Below are 21,591 nucleotides of genomic sequence, written 5' to 3' on the forward strand. Positions count from 1 at the left end.
AACAGCTGCCATCGCTTCCTTCCTGCCAGGCTCAGCATTTCACAGCCACCCGACAGGATTGGTCTTGGCCCCATTTTACAGATTGAGAAGCTGAGACTTGAGGTGGAGTGTTTGAACCCAGACCTCTCTCCCTGTACAGCCCATGCACTTTCTCTCGGCCCTTTTGCCCCTCATAGGACAGGCCTCAGACATGCCTAAGGTTCAGCATGTGGCTGGCTAAAGAATCTGTGCTTGGCAGATCTTAAAGCAGAGCTGAGACTTCAGCCCACTGAGAACAAACTCTTAACTCTTCATTCTCCCTCTCCCCTTCTGACTTCTTGGCTTGCTCCCTCCCTTCTTCATATATATAGAGAGAGGAGCGGGGAGGGCTTCCCTGCTGGGGTAAAGAACCTGCCTGCAATGCAGGAGACTAGGGTTTGATCCCTGGGTTGGGAAGATCCCCTGGAGGAGGGCATGGCAACCCACTCTGGTATTCTTTCCCAGAGAATCCCATGGACAGAGTAGCCTGGCAGGCTGCAGGTGCATAGGGTTGTACAGAGTCAGACACGACTGAGGTGACTAAGCAGTAACAGCAGCAGCACAGAGAGAGAGACAGAGAGAGAATCGAGGCTGGAAGAGGTAAATATACATATCCAGGACGGCTTGGTTCCAAGAGGGAGAGCTGAATTCAGACCCAGGTCTCCCCGAGGCCAGAGTCCCAGACCTGGACCCCCTCTCAGCACTGACATCTGACTGTGTCAGGCTCACAGACTATTTCAGACATCCCGCCATCATAAATTAGGGTAAAAAGCTCACTGTCCTGAGGATAGTATAGGTATGGCTTTTTTTTGACTTCCACTTTTATATCCAGGTTTAATATAAATATCAGATGCTTAAATAGTTTTTATTGACGTATAGTTTGGTTTTCTTAAGAAAATGCTTATTAGTTTGTTTGGCTGCGTCAGGTCTTGTGATGCGCAGGGCTTCCGTTGTGGTGTGTGGGCTCCTCTCTAGTTGCAGCACACAGGCTCAGCAGTTTCGCTGTGTGGGCTTCGTTGCCCCGCCAGGGACTGAACCCACGTTTCCCGCATTGGAAGGTGGATTCTTAACTGCTGGCCCATCAGGGAAGTCCCTGGAAGGATAGTTGATCTATAGTGTCATCCAGTCTCTGCTGTACAGCAAAATGATTCTGTTATACAGGTGTATGCATTCTTTTTTCTATTCTTTTCCATTATGGTTTATCACAAGATACTGAATATAGTTCCCTGTGCTCTACAGGAGGACCTCGTTGTTTATCCGTAGATGTGTAAATCTTCAGTTTGTGTTCAGTTAACTTTTACTTCTGTGTATTTCTGTGTAGCCCTGCCCAGAGACACAGGGCATCTCCAGCGCCCTCGATTGTGCCCTTCTGTGCTCCCGCTGGGAATCCTCACCTACCCCCAAGGTCATGAAGCTATCCTGCTAGGCTTTCTCTTGGTAGCTTTCTGATTTTACCTTCCACATTTAGATCTGTGATCCCAAAAGAAAAGAGCAAAAGCCATATATGCAATGGAATATTGCTCAGCCATAAAAAGGAACAAAATTGGGTCATTTGTAGAGATGTGGATGGACCTGGAGACCTTCTTATACAGTGAAGAGAGATGAATTGGAAGCTTGGGACTGACATATATACACAATTGATACTATATATAAAATAGATAATTAATGAGAACTTCCTGTATAACACACGAATTCTACTCAGTGCTCTGTGGTGACTAAATGGGAAGGAAATTCAAAAAAGAGGGAATATGTGTGTACATATAGCTGATTCATTTTTGCTGTACAGCAGAAAACAACACATTATAAAGCAACTATACAGCAATAAAAATTAAAAAAAAAAAACAACAAGAAAAGAGATGCATCAGTGCCCATAGCTGCCTTACCCGTAACAGTCCCAACTAGAAGCAGTGTCCACCCCAGCACAGAGGGCATGTAAGCTGTGGCATGCCCACAGCATGGACAGTGAGCAGGACATGGGAGTGCTACCCACACCACACAGAAACATCGCCCAGACACAACAGGGAGTGAGAAGAACCAGACACCGAGGGGCACACTCTGCAGAGCCCATTGAGATGGAGTTCAGAAGCAGGTGAAAGAAGCCAGGGGGAGCGCTCCATAGAGTGGGCAGCAGGTGGTGCTGCTAGGCAGCAGGCACGGGGGGTCTGATGGGCACTCCCCTTCCCAGCAGACGGTCTTCATCTTCCAGATGAGACTGTCTACACGTGAGTCTGCTCTGGGTTCAGTTCATCCAGACTGAGGTTTTTGCCTCCTTCCCCCACTTAACCTCTCCTTCCCCCCAGGATTATTACACACGTCCCTGGGGTCATTCTTCCCCATGGAAAAGAAACCTCAAGATTCGAATTCCTTCTTAAAATAGAGAAGAGAGGATTTGCCCCATTCCTGATGACAGATATTACCCTTCTATTTTATTTTTCTTTTGCTGAGTTGAGGAGATTGGACTTGAAGTGTCTTTTTATTGCTCATTTTAAAAGGGAACTTGTTTTTGCTGGGAGAGGTCAACTCTTTTTATTCCTCCAAGGAATTATTATCGTTATGGCTCAAGCAGACAGAACTGGGGCCTATCAAACTTAATTTGGAGGGAGCAAGCCCTTAAAAACAAAACAAAACAAGAACAGAAACCTAATAATTTTGGACATAAGCCCTTTGAATTCTTCAGTGAAAGAAGTGCACAGTTTGGTTAAGTATAATTCAAGGACAACTTAATTTGCAGAGATCATTTCCTGAGTTCAGATGCTAAAAGCATGGCTGTTGAGGCTGGACTGTTGAGGTAATTCTGCGTGATTTTGATGGCATTAGATTCCTGAAGGGAGAGGCATGAATGAGAGAGAGCAGTTGACATCGCTGGTACCAAGGAGACTGCTGTAAGGACATGGGGTCTCCCCAGCAGAGGGGTGGTTAGGCCTCAGAGCTTTTGAGCAGGGACCTTCCTTGCCAGTTGCCGGCATTGCTGGTTTGGGGTTCCTGGGGCCCTGGAGAGCCTGGGTTCTGCAGCTGTGTGCTGTAATAGAAAGGGCCGGGCCTGGACTTCCCTGGCGGTCCAGTGGTTAAGACTCCGAGCTTCCACTGCAGGAGGTGCGGGTTTGATACCTGGTTGGGGAACTTAGATCCCACATGCCACTTGGTACGGTCAAAAAGTACAGCCAGGCCTTCGCCATGAGGCAGACCTGGGTTCAACTTTCCATTTCCCTACCTCCTCTGGGCAGGCAACACACCCACTCTGAGCCCACATCTTTATCTGGAGAAGGGGCAAGTTCACACCGTCTGCCTTGCAGACTCACGTGAGGATGCCTGGTGAGGTATGTGGCATCCCTTACGCATAGTAGGTGCTTCATAAATGGCAAGTGTTAACATCGAAGGCGTTTCTATGTTACTGGCATTCCGAAAAATATCATTTCACTTTCTTGGGTCTGACCGTGTACTTGACTCTGGCTTCATGGCTTTGACTGCTAACCAGAGAGGTCTGGGTTTGATTGACATCCGGACGACAGAGGAAGCTGAGAACAGGTATGCTTGACCAGAAATGTGTTGTTGGTCTCCATGGGCTCCGTGACCAGCTCCCCTTGCCTTGTTATCAGATGGCCTCCAGCTAGAACAGAGGCTGGTGCCAGAAATGCTCACTGGCCACTCTGCACCTCTGAGATGGCCTCAGTCTAACGGTACTGGCTGGGGCAGGGCGGTCACTAAACTCGAGGAAGCTCCTGGGCCCCTCTCTGCCCCCAGTACCCCTGGGGCATCAGTTCTCCCCATCCAGTGTTCCCGGGAGGCTTCTCTCCCACTTGCTGGGTGACTGAGACAGCTGAGCTTTCGAGACAGAGGCTCCAGGGATGGTTCTGCTGTTGCCCTGCCCCTTGGGTATGAAATCCTCCTAAATCAAGCCCAAGGTCAGACCTCCTGCCTGATTTCCATGAACCCCTTGATCTCCACAATGAAATGGGAGTGGAATGTGGGTGGAAGAGAGCCCAGTGAAGTTCTTGGGGTTTATGAATGACCTAAGGACACCGAGGCCCCCTGAGGGGGTCCGTGAAGGGACCTAGAGGCTCTGTAGTTCAACTCCTGCATTTTATGCAGGAGGAAGCGAGACCTGGAAGAAGCAGGGCTACTCCCAGGAGCACACACAGTGGCCAAGGGCCGCCCCATCCAGTCTCAGGGACAGAGCTGCTTTCACAGACTCTGGAGAAATAATGTGTTTTGGGAGTCATGTTTAGGGAGCTTTTTAGGGGAGAGGCGTGATAATTCATATTTTTATTTGAAGTTTTTAATGACCCACAGCATAACTTGTTCTGAACGCTCAGTCTAAGGCTCAGCAGTACCCTGTATACTTGTTCTGTACTGAGCAGAGCTCCTAGGGTGGAGACCGTACAGCTAAGACAGGTGTGACTTGAGCGGCAGTGCTTCTTCCTGTCTGCAGGATTTCATGTTTTTGATGATGATGGTGATAACAACAACAATAATAATAGCAGCAGGTAACCCTCATGGCATTTGTATAAACACTTTCAGGCACGTCCCCCCTCCAAATTATACCCGTTACTCAAGTGAGTAAACTGAGATTCAGAAGCAGTTTACCTAACATCACACAACTGACTGGTGGTCGAGGTCTGATCTTCTGGGATTCCCGCTGCAGTCCATGAGCCAGCTATGACTGTTCCCATGTCCCAATAGAGCCCAGTTCCCATCAGCCAAACCACTGGAGGAGATAAATATTAAAGCTGATTACCAAGATCAGAGACTTACAAAATCCATACCTTTGTAAATCCCCAGTGGCAGCCTAACCAATGGGTTGCATTTTTTTTCAATGTTATTTATTTATGTGTTTTACTTTTGGCTGTGCCGGGCCTTTGTTGTGGCGTGTGGGCTTTCTCTAGTTGAGGCGAGCTGGGGTGACTCTCTAGTTGTGGCGCGAAGGCTTCTCATTGCAGTGGCTTCTTCTGCTGCAGAGCACAGGCTCTAGAGCACTGGCTCAGGAGTTGGCAGCACGCGGGCTCCAAAACAAGCTCCGTTAGTTGCGGTGCATGGGCTTAGATGCCCTGAGGCACGTGGCATCTGAGTTCCCTGACCAGGGATTGGACCAGTGTCCCCTGTGTTGGCAGGTGGATTCTTAACTACTGGACCACAGGGGAAGTCTTATGCTACATTTTTAATTGCTTCTTTATCAAACACTTAAATGGCATCTTCTATCTACCAGGCTCTATTCTAAGCCTGTTACACGTGTGAACTCATTTACTCCTCCCAAGACCCAGCAAGGGAGGTAATACCCTTATTTCTCAAAGGAGGAAGCAGAGGCACAGAGAAGTGAAGTGGCTTTCTCAGGGTGCACGGCAGAGCCGGGGTCTGAGCCCCAGAATTGGGCTGCAGTGTCTCCGCGCTTAGCTGCCTCCATGCATTGGGTCTGCTTACGTTGACACTGCTCTGATGTCAGAGCCCCCATTCTCCACCACCAGAAACCTGCTTCCCTCCCTGCCCCAGTCATCATGCCCGTGGCCTTCCCTCTCTCCGATGCTGTTTATTCAGATTGTCAGTCCCGGTGGCTTTCCCCAAGCCATGGGCCCCCAGAACCAGACATCAAGGAGAATATGAAACGAGCAGGGAGTATTTGTCCCAGAAAGGAAGGATTGAACTAACGGTTTCTTTTTTGAAAAACAAGACGTGTCGGTTGGTGATTGGTTGGTGGGTGCACCGGGTCTTAGCTGTGGCTGGAACGCTCTCTGGTGTGGCGTGCCGGCTCTCGAATGCACAGGCTCAGTACTCGCAGCTCACAGGCTTAGCAGCCCGTCAGCTTCTAGTTCCCCAACCAGGGATCGGACCCGCGTCTTCTGCATTGGACCGCCAGGGAGGTTCCTGAACTAATGGTTTCTGAGGTCCTTTCTAATGCTGCTATTCCAAAGTTCTGAGTTCTTGAATGCCTGCTATCCCCCAGAGCAGGGGGTAACATTGGGAACGTGGTAGGCCAAGGGATGATGCTGTTTCTAGAACAGGATGTTTGCTCTCATCCAAACATTTTTAAGAAGGTTTTAAAGAATGCAAGCAAATCAACACCATCCTGGGTGTTGACATTTTTAAGAAGTTAAGAGGTGAAAGAATTTTAAAGAAAAGGCAGGCAGGTCCGCATGATCCTGGTTTGCCAAAGCGAGGAATGGAGCCTGAAGAAGTGAGATGGTTGTAATGATGCAGGAGCCTTCCCTGCTCAATGAACCTGCCCCAGAACCTAGTCTCTGGCATGAGCATCCTTCTCGGACAGCCGCTGAAGGAGTTTGAATGGGGAAACACGGGAGGCTGAAGGAGCGCCTGAAGCCTGCTGTTGTGGCCCCACAAGGAGCAGGGCTGCCTCTGGAGGTGGGCTTGGCAGTCCCTGCTGCTCATTGCTTGGACAAGGGGGTAACGAACAGCACTGGTCAAAGCTGATGCCCAGATTTCTGACTCAGGCAACTCAGCCATCCATTCGCCGAGAGAGTGAGGTAGAGATCCTGAGTGTAGATCTAGACAAGAAGAGCTTTCTCAAGCCTGAGTCCAGAGTTCACATCAGAGATCCAGACTAGAGATAACAATTTGAGAGCCGTTGACCTAAAAGCGAAACGTGCAGACGTGGGATTGGACGCCTGTGTCAGGGCGAGGAGGGTCCTGGGGAACATGGGCAGGAGAGGAGGTACCCACGAGAAAGCCCAAGAAGGGTCCATTGGAGAGGCAGAAAGGACTCAGTGCTTCCACAGAGTGAAGCATTTGGCTCTTGAATGTGTTATGAGAAATGTAGAATTATAATTTATAGCACACATTAGAGTTGCCAATTTTAATCATTATGTGAGAGGTTTTTAAGATGTGTATTGACATTCAGTGATTGCAGATTATAAGAGCTATTTATCATTGGAGATTTTACTCTCTGAGCTGTTCTTAACTCATGTAATTTTTAAAAATGCATTGATCTCTCTCCCTCTCTTTTCCCTCACGATGCAGTTGCTGGGTGTTCTTGGGAGCTGTGAGGGCCTGTAAATGCTGATGAAACAGCCCTCGTGTGTTGTGCCCCCAGAGTGTTCTCTTGATTCAAGAAGTTTTACACCCCAGTTATGCTTATCCCATCTGGATGTGACTTTCCATCCAACTGGGTCGATCTCAACTCTGGTCTCTCCCTCCTTCTCCAAATCCGTCTCCACCCATTCCGTGTGCTGGTCTTTGTGAAGCCAGGCATAGCTGGATGGTTTCTATACCTAAACACTCTCCATACTGCCTTGGGAACAGGCTCTATCAGTAAGGTCTCAGCTCCATTTTATAGATGAGGAAACACATAGTCAGAGAGGAGGGATAGTCTGTGCTTTTTACATTAGAGGTTCCCCTAATTGCCCATTGTCTTAGTCCACTTGGGGTGCTAATGGTCCACTTGGGCTGCTGTAACAACTATAGATGGGGTGATTTCAACAATAAACTCTTCCACACAGTTCTAGAGGCTGGGAAGTCCAAAACCAAAGCTCCAGACAGCTCTCTCCTCACTGTCTTTGCATAACGGGAGGCATGAGGGAGCTGTGGGGTCTCTTTTATAAGGGCACTAATCCTATTCATGAGGGCTCCACCCTCATGACCTAATCATCTCCTGCCCCAGTACTGCATTGGTGGTTTGGATTTCAATATGTGCATTTTGGGGGAGGGGCACAGTCTGACTCGAACATCGCCCACTCGTCAGAATCACCAGAAGGCTTTGGAACTCTAGGAATTCCTGGGTCTCAGATGGTTTCTGTGTGGTCCACCCAGGGCTGGTAATTATTGGAAAGCACTGCCCTTCTCTGCACTAAATTTGTATATGTTTATTGAAAAACAACAATAATGAGGACTTTCTGAGTATCTAAATCAGGGACCAGAGTTTTTTTTTTTTGTAAAGGACCAGAAAGTGAATGGCTTCCCAGATGGTGCTGGTGGTAAAGAACCCACTTGCCAATTTAGACATAAGAGATACAGATTTGACCCCTGGGTTGGGAAGATCCCCTGGAGGAGGGCACAGCAACCCACTCTAGTATCCTTGCCTGGAGAATCCCATGAACAGAGGAGCCTGGTGGAGTCCATAGGGCCACCCAAAACTGGACATGACTGAAGTGACTTAGCGTGCACGCATGCAGAGAGTAAGTATTTTCAGCTTTGCAGGCCATGTGGTCTTTGTTGCAGCCACTCTGCCATTACGACTCTGCCACTGTAATCAGCTATAAACAGTAGGTAAACAAATAGCATCACCAACTCTGTGAATGTGAAATTTGAGCAAACTCCAGGAAATAGCGGAGGATAGGGAAGCCTGGCATGCTGCAGCCTGTGGGGTCGCTAAGAGCCAGACACAACTTAGTGACTGAACAACGACAAACAAATAGATGCGGCTGGGTTTGACCCACAGGCCACAGCTTACCTCCCCTGACCTAGGTAATTTGTTTTGTACTTGCTCAGATAAGCAATTACATTTGCCACTCTTAAGGGGATATTTGCACTTGTGTGAAAATATAGTACAAGTAGATACAGTCCATTCAAGATGTATCAGAGAAGAATGGCATTCAGCCATGAGTCTGTAGACTTCTAAAGCATTAGCTTGACCAGTTTAGAGGTGAATATTTCTCTTTTAAAGAAAAAAAAAAGTTTTGAATAGATCATCTAGTATTTGGTGTAATAATTTGGCCTCATAATTTCATCAGAGACCCAAGGTCCTTCCACTTTTCTATATCCATTCACCTGGTCACCTCATGATCATAAAATGACTGCTGGAGCTCCAGTCTTCACATCTGTGTTTGAGAAAGAAGAAGACAGGGAGAAGAGTTAAAAGGCACTTATTGGCTGGGTCAGATCTCTCCTAAGAGCTTTCTTTCATCTGTTTGTTGTTCAGTCGCTAAGTCGTGTCCACCTCTTTGCGACGCCATGAACTGCCACACATGAGGCTTCCCTGTCCTTTACTGTCTCCCTGAGTTTGCTCAAATTCATGTCCATTGAGTCAGCGATGCCATCCAACCATCTCATTCTCTGTTGCCTAATTCTCTGCTTGCATCTTTCCCAACATCAGGGTCTTTTCCAATGCGTCTGCCAGGAACACTGGAAAATGTGGTTAATTTTTTTTTTTTTTTCCTGAACACATTGCTCTCCCCAGAAGTATTGGAGGGAAATGGGTACTGATTGGGCAGCTCGCATTAGCTGTGACTTGGGAGGACCCAAAGAATGCCCTACAAGTGCTGCATTGAAGTCCTAGCTCCTGGGTTTACTTGCCAACTGACCCATCTTGTCTCAGTCCCCGGAGACTTAATTCCTGAAGTCTCTGTTCCACAGCTAGCCAAGACTTTCCAGATGCTTCTGGGGTCTAATTATCCTTCCATGTTACAAAGCAAATCCTTGCATAATTGTGATAACCATCTGTTTATCTGTTGTACCACTGCTTGGGCACCTAGTGCCAGAAAAGCTCTTGAGACATATCTTTTCCTCTTTAGGCAACTTTGGCTGCTATAAAGTTCTTTCCTAATGAAATTTGTCTTTCTCTAGCTTCTGTCTGCTGGAAGTTTGCCTCCTGGAATCATCCAGAACACATCATCTCGGTCTTTCCTTTTCCTCATTGCAGTCTTCAGAGATCTGTACCTCCTCCATCTTTGAGGCTCAGTTTATCATCCTCCAGTCTCTTCCATCTTCCTTCTGATAATTTGGTTGCAGATCATCTCTGAGGACCTGTGCTTCTAAACTTTTAAAGTATGTGTGTGCTAGTTGGGGTTCTGGTTAAGACACAGATTCTGAGTCAGTACATCTGGGGTGGAGCCTGAGATGTTGCATTTCTGCCACCTTACCACGTGATGCTGATGCTCCTGGTTTGCAGACCACGTTTTGAGTAGCAAGTCTTCTGGGCATTTCTGAACCTATTTCAGTTCATCTTTTAACAGGCAGCAGCTAAAACCTAACTAAGTTGGTGTGGTCAATTTAGAATAAACCAAGACTCGTCAACTCCTTTTATTTAAAATATATCAGATACCTTTTAATGAGATCTAAATAGTTGGAGAAGGAAATGGCAACCCACTCCAGTATTGTTGCCTAGGAAATCCCATGGACAGAGGAGCCTGGCAGGCTACAGTCCAGGGGATCACAGAGAATCAGACACGACTGAGAAAATAATACATAGGCCTTTTCTTGGTGACCCTTTGATGGTATTCCCTTAACTTGAATTTACTAAAACCCGTGAGTCTTTATCCCAGGCCACTGCTGTACCGTATCTCTCCCATCTTATCTTACAGTGTTGGCTTTTGGGGTTGTATTGCAAAGTCCAGCACTGATCTTTTTAAGTTTCATCATGTTGCGTTAGACTCATCCCTCAAGTCACTTGAGATCACTTGATATCTGTCATCCAGGATATTTATGGTCTCTCTTCACTTGGGGGCTTCTATCAGACTTGATAGGCCTCCGTTTCTCCATCTAAGTCCACTGGAAACTTCCATCCATTGATTGGCATTCTTTGGGTTTAAATTCTCCCTCCTTCACCTTGTTCGCCAGAATATTGGTGGTCGCCTTCCCAGAGCTCAGATATATGAAGTCCGCATTTGGGGATGCAGGTACTCTTTAGAGAGAGGCAGAATTTATCAGTCACAGTAGAGATGCCTGCTTGTATGGTGAAAGAGGTTTTAAGACATGTATTGACATTCGCTGACTGCAGATTACAGTAGCTATTTATCAGTGGAGACTTCACCCTCTGGGCTGCTCTTTTCTTTTTTTTGTTTTTAATTCTATTTATTTTTGGCTGTGGCGGGTCTTCATTGTGGTGTGCGGGCTTCTCGCTGTGGTGGCTTCTCTTGCTGTGGAGCATGGGCTCTAGGGCGTGGGCTTCAGTCCTTGTGGCCCATGGGCTTCATTGCTCCACAGCATGTGGGATCCTCCCTGACCAGGGGTCAAACCCATGCCTCCTGCACTGGCCGGCAGATCCTTTACCACTGAGCCACCAGAAAAGCCCTGGGCTGTTCTTATTAACTCATATAATTAAAAAAAAAAATTCTTTGTGCTCTCTCCCACTTCTCTGTTTTGCTTTCTGACGTAGTTGCTGTGTGTGTGTCCTTGGAAGGTGTGAGGGCCTGTTAAAAAAAAAAAAAAAAAAAAAAAAAGGCAGGTGAAATAGCCCTTACATTTTATACCCCTTGAATGTTACCTTGAGGACCACATCTTGATTAAAATGAAGACGTTTCATGCCCCAGGTGTGTGTATGCCATCCTAATGTGACCTTCCATTGGGTTGTGCTGATCTCAGCTCTTGCCCCCTCCCTTCCTCCTCCTCCCTGGGATTGATTTCACACCACCGCCCCCCACCCCTCCCCACCGGCGTGCTGGCCTGTGTGATCCAGGCACAGCTGCTCGGCTTATAAGCCCGACTGTTCTCCCCACCACCTTGGGAGGAGGTGCCGTTAGTCAGCTCCATTAACAGATGAAGAAACGCAGGCCAGCAAGGATGAATGGCCTCCCCACCGCCATCTGTCACTGTTGCAGCATGCCTGGGACAAAAGCATGGAAAATGCGTCTCTGAGATGAATTGGGCTGTCGGTCTCCACTGATACTGGGAACTGATGTTCATCAGTACGCAGCCTGCCAGAGGGTGCCATTCTCTTGTGCACCCATTTATGCACGTGGTACACTGAGTCCCTCCTCCACGCCCAGCAACCGGCCTCCAGTGACCCCGGGGGCGGATGTGGCCTGCTGCCACAGCTGGTTTTCCTGGAGTGGGGGGAGGTGTCGCCAGAGCCCCACCCTCTTTGTAATGAGAATTTTTTTCACTTTTAAATTTTAATTTTTACAATGTTGTATTGGTTTCTGCCATACAGCAATGCAAATCAGCCGTAATTATACATATATCCCCTCCATCTCGAGCCTCTCTCCGCTCCCCGATCCCATCCCTCTAGCTCATCACAGGGCACCAGCTGGGCTCCCTCTGCTTACAGCAACTTCTCATCAGTTGTCCATTTTACACATGATAGTATATAGGTTCATCAACACCATTTTTCTAGATTCCACATATATACACTAATATACAATATTTGTTTTTCTCTTTCTGACTTATTTCACTCTGTATAATAGGCTCTAGGTTCATCCACCTCACTAGAATTGACTCAAATTCATTTTTTATGGTTGAGTAATATTCCACTGTATAAAGGAGATGTACATCTCCTTTATCTGAGATTCCTTAAAAAACTAGGAATAAGCCTACCATATACCCAGCAACCCCACTGCTGGGCATATACTGTGAGAAAACCCCAATTCTAAAAGACACACGACCCCCAGAGCTCATTGCTGCACTCTTTACAATAGCCAGGACATGGAGGCATCCAGCGTGGAATGAGAGTTTTAAGAGACTTGATATTTTCTTTCTCTTTTCGTTCTCTCCAAAGGTCTACATCCGGATAAAAGACGACGAGTGGAACGTCTACCGGCGGTACGCGGAGTTCAGGACTTTGCACCACAAGTTGCAGAACAAATACCCTCAAGTGAGGGCCTTCAGCTTCCCGCCCAAGAAGGCCATCGGGAACAAGGTAGGTGCTGCCACTGCCGCGGGCCGGGCAGCTCTCCGCCTGGTGCCTCCGTCTTCTCCTTCCGCCGGCGATTTGAACATCTGGGCTCCTTTATATAACTCAAAAAGTTGGCTGATACGAGAAAAAAGATGGGAACGAAGTAAACCCACCATTCGTCCCCCTAAAGACAGTCGAGTTACGTCTTGTCTGCGTGTCCATCCTCTGATTTCTCTGGAGCAGGGCTGCCACACCTGTTCTGCTAAAAGGCCAGAGAGTAAGTGTCCTGGCTTCGCAGCCCCCTACCACTTCAGCCAAAATACCCAGCTCTGCCATCGTGGCAGCAGCTGCAGACAGTGTGTGCACGTGAGCATGCCTGTGTGCCAGGAAAGCTTTATTTATTAGAAGAGGTGGCAGCCGGATCTGGCCTATGGGACATAGTTTGCCAGCTCCTGTTTTGGACCCCAAAAAAAAAAAAAAGTCTTCTGGTTTTCATCCATGGTTGTCATGATATTTATTTGGACTTAAGGATATGGAGTTGTTTCCCAAGTAAGGCTTTCTCAGAAGAGCTTGTTTTATTACAGGATTGCTGCCTCATGGGGGTTGGTCATTGATAATGAACTAGTGTGTTTCCGTGTGTTCATCCTTGTGCCCTGGAGAAAGGAGGCACTAGCCCTCCTCTCTGGCCAGTTAGCATCCATGCATTCATCCAGCCAGCATTACTGAGCACCAGTCAGTGTTACACTGTAAGTAGCCCAAAAGATGACAGCCGAGCTTGGCATAGGGCCCCGCTGTGTTGTCTGCTTCAGCCGGTTGGCATCATTTTTGTCATCCATCACATTTGCAGCCATTCTCCATCTTGGCTGGGCTTTGGATCACTCGGGAAGCTTTCCAGACTCTGCGACCTGCCTACCCCCCACCCCCTATCCTGGGCTGACTGGCCTGGAGTGAGGCCTGTGCATGGAGGGATTTCAAGTGACTCCAGGATGCAGACAAGCCAGAGAGCCCCTGGCTTCCAGTCAAGTAGGAGACAGAGACACTTCATCAATTGCACCATATGAACTAGCTTGGCAGGGGCAGTTGAATCAGATGAGATAACATGGATTCTTCTCGGGACCTGGGAGAAGTTGGGCCTTGGATGGGAGTTGGTTTTCAGAGTGTGACCCCCGATCCACAGCATCAGCCTCACCTGGAGCTTGTGAGAAATGCGGGTTCTCAGGCTCCTTCCTGCACCTACTGGAAGACAGGTTCTGGGGCCGGGACCCCACAGGGAGGGTGGGGCTTAGCAAGCTCTCTGGGTGGTGCTGACCCATAGGAAGTATGGGAACCTCAGCACTGTCACATGGATGAAGCCTGTGCAGGTCCCACTGGCCTTGAATTTCCTAGGATATCCTACGGTCTTCCTCATAGAAAAACCAGAGCAAGAGTTTCCATAACTCACTCCCCACACTCACCAATTCCATAGAGAAAACTTACTGACCATTGTGTTTATATGTTCAGAGGTTTCCATGTTTATACCAGATTAGAAATCTGATCATATCAGGGTCTGCTGCTGCTGCTGCTAAATCACATCAGTCATGTCCAACTCTGAGCGACCCCATAGATGGCAGCCCACCAGGCTCCCGTCCCTGGGATTCTCCAGGCAAGAACACTGGATTGGGTTGCCATTGCCTTCTCCGACATCAGGGTCTGCTGGAACATAATTTAAAGAGTTATAAAGCAGGTTTGTCTCAGACCCAGAATAAATCTGTTGTTCCTTTTCTTCTGTTGAAGAAAAATAGAGTTGAGCCCATAAAAAACAGAAGACTGAGAAATTCTATACTTGTTCACAGCAAGGAGTAAAATACTTCTTATGAAAATGGGGGAGGGGACTATATTACTGATTTAATCTCATGACTTGCAGGCTCATACAAATCTTGGGACCCATCCAGAATATCTTTAAGTGTCATAAAATGAAATTCTATGTAACCAACGTATTATCACTGTAAGATGTTCTCATCTGCAGAGAGCATTACCCTGGCGCAGCCCTTGCACAACACCTGCAGGGAACGTGGCCTGTCTGCGTCTCACTGAGGGAATTAGTATGAGGCTGGACCGGGGCATGTCTGTCTGCCACTGTGTTTTCACCTCCTGTGGCCGCTGTAAGGGGGCTTCCCCGGTGGTGCAGTGGTAAAGAACCCGCCTGCCAATGCAGGAGATGCAGGTTCGATCCCTGGGTCCGGAAGATTCCCTGAAGGAGGAAATGGCAACCCACTCCAGTGTTCTTGCCTGGGAAATCCTGTGGACAGAGGAGGCTAGTGGGCTGCAGTCCTTGAGGGCCACAAGAGTTGGGCATGACTGAGTGACTGAGCATGGACGCATGCACATGGCTGCTGTAACCGTTTCCCACACGTTTAGTGGTCTAAAACAATTGCAGTTAATTCTCTAAAGCCAGCCTCAAAGGGCTATGATTCCAGCATGGGCGGGGCCCGTATTACTCCTGGAGGCTCCAGAGGAGAGGCCACTCCTTGCGGTTTGCAACTTCTAGAGGCCCCCACATCCCTTAGCTTGTGGCCCCCTTCTTTCTTCAAGGCCACAATCTCATCGCTCTGGTGTCTCTGCTTCTATTAACATAGATCTCCTTCTCTGACTCCTCTTCCTCTAATAAGGACTGCTGTGATCACAGCCCTCCCCCCCCCCCCCACCAAAATCTATGATCATCTCCTCTCTCAAGTTCTGCAAAGCCCCTTTTGCCGTGTAAGGTGAGATGCCCTTGGACTCTGGGATGAGGATGGGGAGGGACATCTTTGGAGCCCTACTTGCTGAATTCTTTCTCTGCAGCCCCAAGGGACCACCCCACACCCCCCGACCCTCACTTCATCTCTCCTCAAGCCTTATGGTTGCACAGAACTTATTTAAGATAAGACAGAGCCATCCAGAGCACCACCGGTCCTCAGTGCGCTGGTGTGCCAGGCTCAGGTTTAGTGAAGGAGACGCAGCCCTGAGGGGTTGGAGGAGCCTTCTGGAGTCACGTGACCATAGACAGAGCGTGAGCAGTCCTGCTTCTCCTGTGCCAGGCACACCTGGCGAGAGAGAGTTTCCCCTCTGAGTGGGCCACCTGCATCCGTGCTCTGGTCTCCCATCCCTATCAATCTGGGCCTGACCTTCACCAGCAGTGGGCTTCACGGCTGTGAAATCTATCAGTAGGGTATCAGGGCAACCCTGTTTGCAAATAAATGAGCTTGGAATTAAAGGTACTCTCTGGATGGGCCTGACCCAGTGGTGACTGGCTTATACACACGCACTGGCTGGTTCTTCACCAGATCATTGGTTCTGTTCCCCATGGTTAGAAGTGGATCTGACAGTTTCCAGTCTTGCTTAGGAATCTCACAGCTCAGGGCCTTGGCTGCTTGTCTGGTCTGTGTGGCCCTTTAGCTTTTAATTGGCTGGTTGGGTTCTGCATGCATGAGCGCTCAGTCATGTCTGACTCTTTGCGACCCCATGGACTGAAGCCCGCCAGGCTCCTCTGTCCTTGGAATTCTCCAGGCAAGAATACTGGAGTGGGTTGCCATTTCCTTCTCCAGGAGATCTTCCTGATGCAGGGATCGAACCTGCGTCTCCTGCATTGGTGGGCAGATTTTTAACATTGAGCCCACCTGAGAAGCCCTGGTCAGGTTCTGACTCTAGTTTAACTCCCTCTAGTCTGTGCCGCCGCCCCCCAACCCCCATCAAATCTGAGGATCTGTCTGATTTTCAAGGGCAGAATGAATCAGGATTCAGGACCTCAATGCCCAACAGAGGCTGGTGATGAACTCTTCTTATAAGACCAAGCTTTCACTGGCTACACCTGAGTCTAATAACTTAGAAAACCTCCTTTGACACCTTGTGGGCAAAGTTTCTAGAGAGCTTGATTCTCAATTGAGCCAGAAAAATGTACCCCACCGAAGTCTTTTCTTTGATTGGGTCACTTCACCAGTGGAACGCTTGCCTGCCTGGACCATTGAGCCATGTATTAATATGGAACACTTGCCTTCCCCGACCATTAAGGCGTGTATTAATATGCAGACACACATCTCCAGGGGGGTTGAGTTACATGCACCTTGTTGCTCTAAGCCTTAGACCCGTTAAATGATTCACTGTAGAATCTACAGTCCTGGACAGTATTCAAGGACATATTAAACACACTGTAGCCTTTTAAAATTCATCAGATGAGTACCTTTCTAGCCTGAATTTCTGTTTCCCTAGAACTAAAATGTCATCTTAACCCCAGTTTGAACTTTTAAAAAATCAATTAAATTTACACATTTTTATAGTTTCTGGATGCAAGATTTGTCTTCACCAATGCATTTCTTTTTTTTTTTTAATTTTATTTTATTTTTAAACTTTACAATATTGTATTAGTTTTGCCCAACATCGAAATGAATCCGCCACAGGTATACCCGTGCTCCCCATCCTGAACCCTCCTCCCTCCTCCCTCCCCATACCCTCCCTCTGGGTCGTCCCAGTGCACCAGCCCCAAGCATCCAGTATCGTGCATCGAACCTGGACTGGCGACTCGTTTCATACGTGATATTATACATGTTTCAATGCCATTCTCCCAAATCTCCCCACCCTCTCCCTCTTCCACAGAGTCCATAAGACTGTTCTATACATCAGTGTCTCTTTTGCTGTCTCATACACAGGGTTATTGTTACCATCTTTCTAAATTCCATATATATGCATTAGTATACGGTATTGGTGTTTTTCTTTCTGGCTTACTTCACTCTGTATAATAGGTTACAGTTTCATCCACCTCATTAGAACTGATTCAAATGTATTCTTTTTAATGGCTGAGTAATACTTCATGGTGTATATGTACCACAGCTTTCTTATCCATTCATCTGCTGATGGGCATCTAGGTTGCTTCCATGTCCTGGCTATTATAAACAGTGCTGCGATGAACATTGGGGTACACGTGTCTCTTTCCCTTCTGGTTTCCTCAGTGTGTATGCCCAGCAGTGGGATTGCTGGATCATAAGGCAGTTCTATTTCCAGTTTTTTAAGGAATCTCCACACTGTTCTCCATAGTGGCTGTACTAGTTTGCATTCCCACCAACAGTGTAAGAGGGTTCCCTTTTCTCCACACCCTCTCCAGCATTTATTGCTTGTAGACTTTTGGATCCTGCTGTGTATGTGTTTAGTTATAAATGCGCAGGAAGCCCAGTGCACTCGATGGAGATATAGTCATGCCTTCATGTACCAATCCAGCCCATCGCATTAAAATAGTTTTCTGAGTCAGTGAAATATGTATTCCTTCGTAGCCAAGTCAGGCCACAATAGTTGTGTGTTAAAGTTGGTAGTGTTGGTTTAGTTGCTAAGTCATGTCCAACTCTTGTGACTTCATGAACTGTGGCCCGCCAGGCTCCTCTGTCCATGGGATTCTCCAGGCAAGAATACTGATGTGGGTTGCCATGCCCTCCTCTGGGGGATCTTCCCAACCCAGGGATCAAACCTGCGTCTCCTGCAATGAAGGCGGTTTCCTGCATTACTGTCAGATTCTTTTCTGCTGAGCACCAGGGAAGCCCATGTTAAAGTTGTTGTTCAGTCGGTAAGTTGTGTCCGACTCTGCAATCCCATGGACTGCCACACGCCAGGCCTCCCTGTCTTTCACCATCTCTGAGAGTTTGCTCAAACTCATGTCCATTGAGTCAATGCTGCCATCCAACCATCTCATTGTCTGTTGATTAAAATACTGGATTGGGTAGCCATTCCCTTCTCCAGGGGATATTCCTGACCCAGGAATCAAACCCAGGTCTCCTGCATTGCAGGAGGATTCTTTACCAGCTGAGCCACCAGGGAAACCCAAGAATACTGGAGTAGGTAGCCTATCCCTTCTCCAGCGGATCTTCCCAACCCAGGAATCAAACCAGGGTTTCCTATATTGCAGGCAGATTCTTACCAGTTGAGTTACCAGGGAAGCCCCTAAAGTTACTTATTAACTATTAAATATCACAGGCATGGGACTTGTATCACTCAGGATAGACTTGGTTTTTTTTTGTTGTTGTTGTTCAGTCACTCAGTCGTGTCTGACTCTCTGCAAGCCTATGGACTGCCACACGCCAGGCTTCCCTGTCCCTCACCATCTCGCAGAGTTTGCTCAAGTTCATGTCCATTGAATCAGTGATGCCATCCAACCATCTCATCCTTTGTCAGCCTCCTCTTCTTCTGCCTTCAGTCTTCCCTGGCATCAGAATCTTTGCCAGTGAGTCAGCTCTTCACATCAGGTGGCCAAAGTATTGGAGCTTCAGCTTCAACATCAGTCTTCCAACGAGTATTCAGGGTTGATTTCCTTTAGGGTTGACTGGTTTGATCTCCTTGCAGTCCAAGGGACTCTCAAGAGTCTTCTCCAGTACCACAATTCGAAAGCATCAATTCTTTAGCACTCAGCCTTCTTTATGGTCTAACTCTCTACTATAAAAGACCTTGAGCACATGGACCTTTGTCAGCAAAGTGATGTCTTTTCTTTTAAATACAATGTCAAGGTTTGTCTTAGCTTTCCTGCCAAGAAGCCATCATCTTCTAATTTCGTGGCTGCAGTCACCGTCTGCAGTGATCTTGGAGCCCAAGAACAGGAAATCTGTCACTGCTTCCTCCTTTTCCCTTTCTATTTGCCTTGAAGTGATGGGACCAGATGCCATGATCTTAGTGTTTTTAAGTCGGCTTTTTCACCCTCCTCTTTTACCCTCATCAAGAGGCTCTTTAGTTCCTCTTCACTTTCTGCCATTAGACTGATCTTATCTGCATATCTGAGGTTGTTGATATTTCTCTCAGCAGTCTTGATTCCAGCCTGTAGCTCATCCAGCCCAGAATTTCACATGATGTGCTCTGTATATAAATTAAATAAACAGGGTGACAATAAACAGCCTTCCTATACTCCTTCCCCAATTTTGAACCAGTCAGTTCCATATAAGGTTCTGACTTTTGCTTCTTGACTGGGATACACGTTTCTCAGGAGATAGGTAAGACGATCTACTGTTCCAATCTCTTTAAGAGTTTTCCACAGTTTGTTATGATTCGACTGAAGTAACAAATAGCACTATGATCTTGGCGGCCCAGAACAACCCAGGCTCATGCTCAGGGTCCATCACGTGTCATTGGTGAGGAGCTCTGCCACTCACAGCATCACCACCCAGGCTACCGGAGCCTCCTCTCAGCACGGTTATGGCAGCAGGACAAGGGACAAAGGCAGACCAGATGCTGGTTCTTACAGCTTCTGCCTGGAAGCGGGTACATGTCCATGCTGTTCTCTGGCCTTTGCACCCGCTCTTCCCTCTGCCAGGAATGACTTTTCCCCGATCTCTGCCTGGACTACTCCTTCGACTCATGAGGGCTCAGCTCAGCACCACTCCTTAGAGAGAAGTCTTCCCCAGCATCCTTGTCCATGCCGCCCCTCAGTCAGTCTCTAGCCCATCACTGTTTTCATTTTCGCCCAGCCTCTCCCGGCACATACTGTGAGTGGAGATGGTTTCTTTGTGTCTTTGAGTAGCATCCTTCTCTCTGCCCTGGAATGAAGCTCATGAAAACTGCTCTCTCCAGCTCCTAGAATAGAACCCAACACACCAGAGATGCTCGTGGCCTGAATGAATGACTATGTGGACAGAAACGAAATGGAAAAGTTTCCCTTTTACTCTCTTTACTTCACCAGGTCTTGGCACAAATGTAGAAAAACCTGAATCCCAGAAAGGAGTAGAGTAACTTTCAGGTTATGTTTAGAGGTTGTTCCCATTCCACTTTTGCCTGAATGTTTCTTGCAGGATGAGCAGAAGACCGGCAAGCGTTTACAGACAGGAAAGCTGGCTGCCTCGCGACCAAAGGTCGTGGCTTGAGAGCTCCCTGTCCAAATGGATTTGACTGGTACGAGGACTTAGGTGGAAGATACGTTTTTTGATGATACTACTAAAAAATCTCCATTGTTGCTCAGTGAGCAAATGAGAATTAAGGGCCTGTCGTTCCTTCTTAGGATAATGGAGTCAGTCTCTAAAAGTTCATTTGGCACAAAGGCAAGGCGAATCGCTTTCCCCCGAGCCGCAGATAATTCAACTTGTTGGAGAAATTATGCATTAAAGTTCTCATTAAAAACACACACACCAGTGTGCTGTGGAGGAACCGATGGGCACTCGCTGAGCCGTGGAAAACGCCTTGCAACTCCCTAGAGGCGTAGAGTTCAATGCAGCCGCCAGGGCCAACGGCAGGACCCCAGCAGAGGTTGGAGACAGCAGGAGGAACGAGCAGGCATGTGGAGGAAACAGAGGTGAATTCTTCCACTTGGCAAACACGTCTCAAGGTCAGGACTGTCATGCTAGGTGTGCGGAGTCGAAGATGATTCAAAGTGTGATCTTTGCCTTCACAAAGTTCACAGTCTTGTGAGGAGAAAAGCTAGTGAATCCTGCAGACTGGAGTGGGGTCCCAGTGAGCTCAGAGAAGAACGAGGAGGGGGAATCAGGGCTGCTTTCTGCTGGAGGGATAATGCTCACAGGGCTGGCCGGCAGGCATCCTGGTGATGAGCCTCACACAAGGGAGCAAGTGGGACAAAGGCAGTTGGGGGGGGGTCCCCCCCATCTGTGTGCCGTTTCCTCTGTGCGTCTGTGTTAGCCTCCGATGACTGCCTTCTAACAAATGCAGACCTGGCAGTTGAGAGCACCGCACATGTGTTGTCTTATAGTTCAGGAGGTCAGGAGTCTGAGCCAGGTCTCACTGGGCTGAAGTCAAGGTGTGGGCACAGCTGATTCCTCCTGGTGGCTCCAGGGAAGAATGGTTTCCTGGCCTTTTGCAGCTTCTAAAGGCTTCCTGCATTCCTTTGCCTGTGACCCCTGTCTCCATCTTTAGTGCCACGTCTCTCTGACCACTCTGCCATAGTCCCATTTTCTGCTGACCACACCAGGGGAAGGTTCTCTGCTTTTGAGATTAGTTGTGGTCCAACCAGGTAACCCAGGAACATTTCTCCATCTCATGGTCCCTCATCACCTCTGCAAAGTCCCTGTTGCTATGTGAGGTAGTGTAGCCAGGTCCTGGAGATCAGGGTGAGAGCATCTCAGGGAAGATGATCAAATCAGTCAATCTTA

The 21,591-nt window shown here is 47.9% G+C and overlaps 1 protein-coding gene across 10 annotated transcripts in view; it reads left to right on the top strand.

Annotated features, from left to right (window-relative positions):
* SNX29 (sorting nexin 29) overlaps window positions 1–21,591 on the top strand; it is a 587,227-nt gene that overhangs the window by 457,643 nt on the left and 107,993 nt on the right. For all 10 annotated transcript variants that reach the window (XM_055561377.1, XM_055561372.1, XM_055561371.1 and 7 more), the window contains one exon: window positions 12,395–12,535. In XM_055561377.1, coding sequence (XP_055417352.1) covers window positions 12,395–12,535 — 141 coding nt within the window. The remainder of the gene's footprint in view (window positions 1–12,394; window positions 12,536–21,591) is intronic.

The sequence above is a fragment of the Bubalus kerabau genome, chromosome 23 (genome assembly GCF_029407905.1).
Source record: "Bubalus kerabau isolate K-KA32 ecotype Philippines breed swamp buffalo chromosome 23, PCC_UOA_SB_1v2, whole genome shotgun sequence".
Lineage (NCBI taxonomy): Eukaryota > Metazoa > Chordata > Mammalia > Artiodactyla > Bovidae > Bubalus > Bubalus kerabau.